Raw genomic sequence first — 9,217 nt, 5'->3', positions numbered from 1 at the left:
CAACTCTACCAGGGAGTCTGCGGTGAGTGCCGGCACTCCACCATCCAGACGTCACGATAGTTCAGCGGCTTGCGTGGCTCTGATAGATGTGCCCCGGGACCAACATCATGGTGGAGCGATCCATTAGCAGCCGACAACGCGTTTTCTGGTGAGTCGAGTAGCGCAGGAGTGATCCATGCACTCTGAAGTCGCCACGATTCTGTGAGGGGTTGGGATAAAAGCGATAGTTCGTCCTTAGAAAAAATAATCGCTTGTGTTCACCTAGGAAGATAAAGAGGTTTCTGCTGAGATTATTTCAGCCTGTGCCTTGCGCGTGAATCAGTGACACCGAGCATGGAGGAGGCAGTGCGCCACTAGTCGACTAAAGGGACGGAGGGAATATCCACATTGCCGTCAAGGTTTTATTGCGGAAATGGTTTGACATGCCTTTCTATGCGTGCACACGAACGTTCCACCAGTCCCGAGGAAAACAGTCCGACGCTCCTGAGGAATGCGTCCGCACATAGAAGGGAATTTCGCTTTTTGCTGCCCGACTTCACTACCCGCAACGACCGATCCACATCAAGAAGTGGCGTTGTACACGACTCGCTCACGGAAGGTTGTCATTGTCAAAAGCTCCAGACAAAAAAGATACATGCACTTTCTGCTAATTCGTCACTCCGAATAGTGTACATGGAGATACTGGAGCAGCGAGACTCCAAACCGCACCGTGCTCGTGGCACCAACAGAAATGGTGCACCATGTGCCGGCACCACCTGCGCACCAACCGCCCGGTGTGCAACTGGCGTGCTCATATGGCGGACACACGAACACTGGCAGTTCTCCCTATATTGAACAGCGACAAAATGCAATAACGAAAATGCACGAGCCTGTCGCGCAAATACGCAAATTGTCCTTGTGCTTCTCCACAACAACAATGTCGGCCAGACGGCACTAGCCACAAACGTGCCCACCCCACGGAAGACTAGTGAGTGACCTCTCAAGTCGTCTCCCGTCCAGGTGCCTCCACAACTCACACACGCCCAGTATCGGCGTGGATGAAGCATCCAAATACCCCTGTGTTCACTGCAAATACCTGCGTAAAACGTGTGTCTCGAGGATATTAGGATCGGCCAAGCAAAAAATAACAATCCTGGTCGCAAATCGCCGAAAAAGGACCCGCATGAAATTTCACGTGGAGAGATGCAGCTCAATTCGCTTCGGATATTCAAGAAACTCATACCGACTCGCCAAGTTTTCGGACCCCCCTCCTCCGCCCCCTCCTTGACCGCCTGAAAACCTTCGCAAGAAGTCCTGCAACTGTGCCGCAGCAGATTCAAGAACTTGACAAACGCCCTCAATATTCCCATCAATTAGAAGGACCCTCTCGGAATAATTGGCCCGCATTAACACACATAAATTTCCAAGCGCAATGTGAACAGCCTTTCCTCCAGCTTCTTGAAGAGCGTGCAGTCCCGCACAGTTGCTTCGTAGAAGACGTCCAACAAAGTCTCCTGGGACTACTAAGCATACTCGGTATCCTTCAATATTTGTTCGGAGTCCTGGACTAGATGTGTCTACCACAGCGTACAAGTCGGCACACGCTCGGAGTAATGAAACCAGCGGGCCGGTGAAGAGGACGCATCGTCCATTCGGATAACCTGGAAACGAAGATGCTTGGGCTGATGTCTGAATGCGGCAGCAGTACTGACGCTCAAGTAGCTCGACCCGTTTTCCATGGTAACCCAGAAGCTTCACTACCAGGTTGTGGTCGGCGCAGAACTTGAGAATAGCATGGGGGTAGTCTTGGGTCAGTGTAAAATGAAAGCTGAACACGCACGCAACATACTTTTAGAACAAATGAATGGCCCCGACATTTGGTATACACACGACGTTCGTCAATTGGTTTCTTGCCTCTGTTGTCTACCTACCTCAACAAAAATTGCTCGACTGAGATCTTGTCCGACCCTTTAATAATGGGTGTGGATGGATTCGGAGCACTCTGAATTTGATCCGGTCCTTGGTATCCAGATGGAGTGAGTAGTCTGCTGGTTGCTGACTTATTTGTTGCTGGCCGACTCTCACCCAAGCTGGACCCAGCGGCTTCGGCAGAGTGTTGCGCCGCCCGGAGACTCTGATTCTGCTGTTGCAAGAAGGTTTGGGTTTCCTCTAAAAGCGTGATTCGGTTTCTCAGATCGGCGTTTTCCTGGCGCAAAACCGCGATTTTTGCTTCTGACACCCTCTGCTGTACGGCGGTTCGATGCAGCTCTTGAAGAACTGCGAACGCCTGTGGGTCGATATATGATGTTGTATGTTGGGTTACACCTAAACGTACAGGATTGAAACAACACTGGATTCTCAGTAATCTGGAATGCAGCATCGGCAAGCCTGACACTCGGAAATCTAAGTCCAGTGTCTAAATTGACTGAAATGGAATTGTTACATTCCAATGCAAAAATTGTGGTGCGCCTCTACAAATCACGACCTTGCGTGCATCCTAGCGCCGCGGTTCAGCCCAGTATACCTTCATTGAAGGGTTCACACAGGCTGGAGAAGTCTCCCCCAGGCCCGTACGCCTGTATGCGCTGAGACGCTGCTGCTGAGAACATCGCACAGCACAAAATTCTGGCAAAATTAAGGTACGCACATATCTTCCGTGCGCACAAAATGGCACGCTGACAGAGAACCAACACTCACCTTCTTGTAACACATGAAGGTCCAGCCGTCCGATGCAACCTCCGGAGTACTCTTCTTCACCTCGCTGCATGATTTCTCTACCTTCTTCGGTTCCATGTTGTTGCTGTTGTTCAGGTGGTCTACCTAATATTGGTCGTCTCGCCCATGTACTTCTATTGTCTTTTGTCTTACTCTCTCCGGGCACATCTACTATCTCACCGAGGCGGCCACTAGGACGACGAGGTGTCGAAGCAGAAGAGGCAGACGATGACGTCGAGTTCGAGTGGAGTAACTTCTGGACCTGCGCGATTAGATCGTCAAACGAAAGAGAACCTCTACCGCTGAAGTTCCACAACCGTTCCGCGTGTCCTTCACCGTAAGGTTCTGTATCAGCTTCTTGGCAATCGATTCCTGGTAAGCAAGAGCCCCCCACATAGTGATTTGGTTGATGATGCGCTGTCGACGAATGAGGACCTGACGGAGTAGTCAGTGGGCTTGCCGCCCTCGGGAGCTGTCCTAGTTGTGGCTGCGGAGTTTGCTCCTGCCGAGGAGGACTCTCCTGGCGAAATGAATCTCCCAGAGATCGCCCGTACATATTTGGCTGAGGTACACCAGAGCAATCTTTCGTCACTGCTGAAGACGACGGCGCAAAAGAAGGCTGTTTTTGAGACTGCACTAATGGCGATGGTGTAGGCGCAGTCGAGGCAACTGGACTACTTCTTTGGGACGTTGCTGGCGGCGGCGGGGGACACTGTGGACGTACAGACGAATAAACCCCAACACGCCGTGGGGAAGATAAACAACTTGTCCTCGCAGCCGTCAACAAAAATGAACTGTTCGGGTGGCTTCCTCCCGTACCACAAGAAGAAAAGTAAGTATCGCTCTCGCCGGATGAAGCAGTCCTAACAGGGTCGGGATACGAGTACGTAGTGGAGCGGAACTGGTTTGTAGTATTCATAAAATTCGACAGGGTAGACAAATTTCCCAAGCCATGAAAAACTGAACCGGCCCCCTGCGAGCAATTGGCAGCGGGGGGACGGGATGGAACCGGGTAAGCTGTACTAGGTGGGAAACCTGGGCAACGCACATCTGAATGGACACGTTCCGTTGTAACTCCTTGTCCTGTAGTCGAAGGCGACGAAGAGTAAGACTGTTTCGGAGACAAAAAACCAGAAAACCCGGTATCCTGCTGGCGTTCCATGGCGGTGGGTTAAATTACTGCTGCGTCACGGAACTTTAATACCTGATGATGGACCGACAGCAGCATATCAAAATCTGTACTTTCATAATGCCTCTGATTCTTTAATAGCATACGCAATTCGAATAACCTTTAGGTCTCTGCTATTGGATGCACTGCCGGTAGAGATATCAACACAAAAAAACCTCGGGTGCAGGTACAGGGCGTTCACCCTACAGATGTGACTGGAGGCTCGGAACACGGAAATGGGACAACAAAGCTGATGAAATTAACTTGCTAAATGCAATTTAAGATCAGTCATTAGATTCATCGGTAGGATGTTCCGTTCACAAGCTAGTGAAACCGAGAGGATGTACCTCTCGATTGGATTGCAGGAAACGGAGAGAGCAGCGCTAATGTAAGCGGCGAGCAGCGGCTGCCGAAGCGGTCGCTGGGATGTCCCTCGATGGAACAAAAACAACGATAACAACAAACGTAAACATGTCCTACTACAAAATTGCCGCTGCTCCGACGAAATTGTCCATAGTCTCGAGGGAGACGGACCGAATAGCGACTCCCACGAAACACGCGGAGTGACCCCGACGGATGGTGCTTGTTCAACGAAGCCGCAGCCGATGCAGCTGCGCTCATCACACCGGGCACCTGCAGAACCAGCAAACTCAGGGAAGCGGCCAGGCGGTAAAAAGATACTCTCCTGACCAAGAAACAAGCATCAGAAGGGACAATGCCCGATAATGCGAGACCTATGTCGACCGAAATTCTGTGTGACAAGACCGATGCCACACAAAATGACCCCGTTAACGCGTCGCTCGGCGGCGAGTGCGACGATCAGCTGGAAAAAGGCCCTGGCTGTGTCTGTATCCATCCGCCTTGACATACAATAGGCTTTGAAACATATATAGTGAACTCATCGGTACGAACAAAGTGTCATCCACGCTGTCGAAATTCTACCCACCGTTGCATCCACGATGCTAGGTATGATTGGTTTCCCCCCCCCCCCCTCCCCTCCGGTCCCGAGATGGAATCACAGTACTCGCGACGGCATCGCTGGTGCCTTTCTTATGCACACCTTTTGTACATCGTGTACCGTGCTCAAGAGACTCAACAACATAGAACACGTTCTTACCTATTAGCTGTTTGTAATTCGAAACAGAAGCGGTGACTCTCTCCGCCTGGCGAGTCTTACGCCGCTTGATAAGCAAGTGCCCGTGACACATGTGTCCTTCACAGAGACGCGCTTCCGATCTGCCGGCTAAATATTTGGTAGAGTCGCAGGCCTGAAGGCCACAATCCCGAATTCAGAATTCAGGCTTTTCCACGATTAGACGTCACATGCCCAGAACCTAGCATGAATGCGAGCATCTCCAGAGTACTCTGCAGATTGAGTCACTGGCACTAAGTGGGCGTAACCAAAGCGACGACGGAGTTCGGCACACTTTCTCCGCGCTGCTGTAGGAATAACTGTTCTGGTTATTGTGGTTTAAGATATTGTTACGGTCAACCGCCCTGGGAATGATCGTGTTCGTTCCCACCGTGGGTCCGACGTACGTAGCAGCAGCTATCCGATGTTATGTAGTGTTCTTTTTCCCCCGGAAAGTGACAGAAACAACAGAAATCCGGACGGGTTTGTCAGCGTGGTAGGTGTAACAGTTACAAATGCTGGAGTGCAACAACTTTCGGTTTTCTTCGGGATTTGTGTCTCTCCTCCAATGTGAACCATGGTGCTGTTTCAAAACTCTTCGACGGTCGTTTGAGAGGCGATGTAAATACGAGAAAGCGCTGTTTACTTGCAACTTCCGTCGAGTGACATCATGTCAGCATTGTTTTTGAGCGAGACTGATAGACCCACATGAATATACAATCGATCGCATCTAGATGGCTCGTTCGTCCGGGAGTCAGTACGACTGTGAGCGCACGCGGTGAGCACGACGCTTTGGGCATACTCTCACTCGCGCTTCCTCAGTCTGCTGCGTAACAGCTCAAGTTACGCGTACTCCGACCGAGTCTCACCATCGTTTCCTTCGTTTTGCGAATTTAGACTGCCTTTTAGCCGGTGATACGTACTGCGGAAGTGGCAAGAAAGTCCACGGCTCACCTGTGACTTCGGCTGAGCAGTGGCGATGGCTGCCATTAGCCGGGAAGTTTCTTCAAGAAGGAAGTACTTCAGTGTGCACCGAGACAACTTACTACGCTGGTTCGATCATACATATGAGTTGCTGTGCCACCTCTAGCGAAAAAAATAAGCCAGCGTGCTCAGCATACCATCCCCACTGAGAGAGCACGACGACCTCTGAGTCGCCGTGTGGAAACAGTCTCAGATCTGTTATAAACGTAAACCCGCGGTAATGATGGAATGACTTAGTTGGATCTGTAATTACCAAACACAAGAGTGACAACTGACATCCTCTAAGTTGTCAGATTGATGAGCAGGGAAGTTTCATGTTATCAATCTGAAGTATCCTCTGCAACAATTGTCAGACACATGCAACAATGCAATTAAGCGTTCCAATGGTTCGGCTCCGTCATGGCCATTCCCAGCTGTGATTGCGTTGACCATCACAAGATCAATCTCTGTGATCGGTCACTACCCACGTTGCTCTGATAAATCGATTTTATTACATCACACAAGCAACATTACAGCTTCCACTTGTATTACACTACGGGAAAGTACCACTGTACAGCAGCAGCTGTTGTTGGCCATCAGGTGCTGACGGGACGCGCCGATATTCGGCCAACTAAAGATGACATTCACACGTTGTTCAAATCAAGACACACAACATCAGCTCATGCACCGTAGAGGAGCTCTTTCCACAACGACCAGCCTAAACGTCCCGATCTCCTGCTCAGAGCGTTCTGTATGGCTTTGTAGAGATTCCCGACGGTCGCGTAACTCTGCCGTAGTTTGGAAATAACAAGACCGAGGCCATCCACGGACTTGTTCGAGAATGTGTAGAACTTCATCGACCGACCTGCATACGATGCGGCCAGCCACTGGATCAGCGTTTTCAACTGCGCGTCTCCATTGAAAACACCGCAGCCCCTACAAAAAATACACCGAATATCACCTGCTGACAACTGGTGATCCGAAAACGTGTCCTGTACATAGACAGCGTAGAACTGGATGGGGACAGAGACTCACCATAGTCCAGTCGCGATGGGTTGGCGCGATCCTGATACAATAAGTTCATACGGGTCACCTTTGAAACCCACTGCCGCCTTCATCAGTTCTCGATTCACCATCACTGGCGAATATTGCTTGTTTGGTTCATGAAACTGGACGGCATCTATCCCCACGATAGCCACGTTTCGTCGACCAAGGCTATCCAGTGGTACGACTCCTTGAACGCTGAAGTGCTTGTTGGAAGGCAGTTCCGTCCAATCCCCTGCTGCTGCCGTGATTTGGAATGTCCATTCGTATCCTGAAAGATAACTCAGAGGTAGTTACGACGAGACGTAACGTTGACTGGCCAAGTACCCACGAACAACACGCCCAGTCGAAGGATATCAGGGGACTCACCTTGAGAAAAAACAAACCTCTCCACACCTTTCACAACAACCGCCTCGTTTGGTTTCATAATATCACTGAAGAGCATTACGCAGAGCATCTCGGGGTATATAATAAAAATAAGCTCTTCCTGAGCGATGTAGCCTTCGAACATTGAGAGACCGCCAAGATACTTGTCTGCAAAGTCTACCTGAGAATACACACACACACACCCGCCGGATGTATGAATGTAACAGCAGTTACATAAGAGCCCGTGTCTCCGCTCACACTGCGCGAACCATGAAAACAGTTCACTGGGATCCATACCTGCAAGTCTCCATCGCTCGTCGTTATATCTCCTTCTTCGAAAACCTCGAAACCACCGAGAGCCTTCGTGCTCTTAGCAATGTCGTCGATGCTCACCGACGCCGAAGTTCCTTTCACCGAGCCATCACTCCACACAAAATCCGCCACCTTGTCACTCTGTCGGTAAAATCCAATCAACTCATCCGTTGGCGCTATAGAAACGCTTTCTTCGAGAGTGGAGCATATGCAAGTGCCTGTGCAAGGTGCCATGTCGACGAAACCTTTCTTGACCATCTCATTCCAACAGTTGCCAAGACGCTCGCGCATGCTTGCAAAGTATATTAACACCGACTGAAATTTGGGCTTGCGCTCCATAAAACCCCTATAAAACATGTCGAGCTTATTTTGGTTCATCACGAACTTCTTTTGATGATGCGCTAGCAATGCTCGCTGATTATGTGGAATCACTCCTAAAAATGCAGCCGCGATCAACGTGAAAACCTGAATTTTCCGCAGATGCACTTGTGGATTCTCGGGCGTGATATACTGCAATCCCTGAAGCAGACATCGGAAATAACAAGTGCATAACACACAATAGCGACAGTCGCACCAGCTTTCTCATAAGAGCAGAGACTGTGTATGTTGAGCTCCGAATTAAGGGATTTGAGATACGCCTGTGGTTCCGACGATGTCAGAATACAAAGCTTTGATTGAGAGCTCAACTTATCAACTTACACTCGGGAAAAGTTCGTCAATACGCATCACCAGCGTCGCCATGAAAGGCAGGTCATGCGAGAAGAATTTTCCCGGGTTCTCTTCCAGATAATTTAACAGGCCACGCTGGAGAATCCGCTTGTTCTTTTCAGTTCGTATGTTACCTGAAGGTATAGTTCATTCATCCAGGATGCAAGTGACAAACAACAATAGGGCCGCATCACCTGTTACAAAGAATTACAGTCCAGCTTCGCTTCTTCGTTGAATTTATAGAATGCATTTCGATTTGCTGCTCAAAGCTCACCACTTAGTTTCAGCAGCCGCTTCTGCAGTGAGGCAAGCTGCTGCGGATCAGCGGGCCCGAAACCGGAGGCGACGAAGTTGAGGATATATTTAGTCTTTCCCCAATCTTCTTCCACGGGAGTCCGCAGAATTGCGCAAGGGTTATCAAAACAGGGGCCAGTATGAGGGTAACCTTTCTTCATCAAGTCTAACTGCGCCGGTGTTTGGGCCATGCAGACACAAGGCACCAAAATGAGAAGTGACACAAGTAGGCGCACCACATGACATTCCATCTTGATCAAACAGTTTCAGCGTCCAAATTCCAACCTGAAAATCAATAACGCTGTTCAACAAAATACCGTGAACAAAAGGGACCTCTGGACGGTTCGCCGTCGCATCGACACTGCGGAACTTCCTGACAGCGTGGCAGCCGGCGCAGCGCTGGCCTCGGCAGGACCGACAGCACACGTTCCGACTATGATTAGCAAATTGAGCTTTACGAAAAGTTATATTTCTCGAACGACAGTCGAACATGGGGTTTTGCCTACCACTGCGTGGGACCAGTGTCTCATCTGGGT

General features: G+C 50.0%; 3 protein-coding genes across 3 annotated transcripts in view; all 3 read right to left on the bottom strand.

The window, feature by feature from the left end:
* TGME49_280370 (hypothetical protein) overlaps positions 1–3,856 on the bottom strand; it is a gene marked incomplete at both ends in the record, with an annotated part of 5,379 nt that extends 1,523 nt beyond the window's left edge. Inside the window, 5 exons of the mRNA XM_018781846.1 lie at positions 1,324–1,807; positions 1,911–2,304; positions 2,504–2,578; positions 2,677–3,406; positions 3,743–3,856. Coding sequence (XP_018637224.1) covers positions 1,324–1,807; positions 1,911–2,304; positions 2,504–2,578; positions 2,677–3,406; positions 3,743–3,856 — 1,797 coding nt within the window. The remainder of the gene's footprint in view (positions 1–1,323; positions 1,808–1,910; positions 2,305–2,503; positions 2,579–2,676; positions 3,407–3,742) is intronic.
* Positions 3,857–3,881: 25 nt separating this feature from the next.
* TGME49_280375 (hypothetical protein) lies at positions 3,882–5,984 on the bottom strand (the record flags this gene model as incomplete). The annotated part of the gene is made up of 4 exons (XM_018781847.1): positions 3,882–3,898; positions 4,343–4,495; positions 4,980–5,130; positions 5,949–5,984. The coding sequence occupies 4 exons, from the start codon at positions 5,982–5,984 to the stop codon at positions 3,882–3,884; spliced, it is 357 nt and encodes a 118-aa protein (XP_018637223.1).
* A 32-nt stretch (positions 5,985–6,016) lies between these two features.
* On the bottom strand, positions 6,017–9,191 carry TGME49_280380 (poly(ADP-ribose) glycohydrolase). Its single transcript, XM_002371391.2, has 6 exons — positions 8,662–9,191; positions 8,379–8,521; positions 7,665–8,198; positions 7,371–7,548; positions 6,993–7,272; positions 6,017–6,893 (listed from the first exon to the last, which is right to left on the bottom strand). The coding sequence occupies exons 1-6, from the start codon at positions 8,930–8,932 to the stop codon at positions 6,638–6,640; spliced, it is 1,662 nt and encodes a 553-aa protein (XP_002371432.1). The 5' UTR covers positions 8,933–9,191; the 3' UTR covers positions 6,017–6,637.
* Positions 9,192–9,217: the final 26 nt, after the last annotated feature.

The sequence above is a fragment of the Toxoplasma gondii genome, chromosome VIIa, assembly GCF_000006565.2.
Source record: "Toxoplasma gondii ME49 chromosome VIIa, whole genome shotgun sequence".
Lineage (NCBI taxonomy): Eukaryota > Apicomplexa > Conoidasida > Eucoccidiorida > Sarcocystidae > Toxoplasma > Toxoplasma gondii.
Note: the sequence above shows the minus strand (reverse complement) of the source record. Positions and strands in the feature narration are given on the sequence as shown.

Excerpts from the sequence above, each read along its gene's own strand:
- TGME49_280380 (XM_002371391.2), bottom strand. The coding sequence starts at position 8,932 with ATGGAATGTCATGTGGTGCGCCTACTTGTGTCACTTCTCATTTTGGTG. Across the intron at positions 7,273-7,370 it reads GAGGTTTGTTTTTTCTCAAG|GATACGAATGGACATTCCAA; the intron begins GTGAGTCCCCTG and ends GTTATCTTTCAG. Across the intron at positions 6,894-6,992 it reads CCCATCGCGACTGGACTATG|GGGCTGCGGTGTTTTCAATG; the intron begins GTGAGTCTCTGT and ends TATTTTTTGTAG.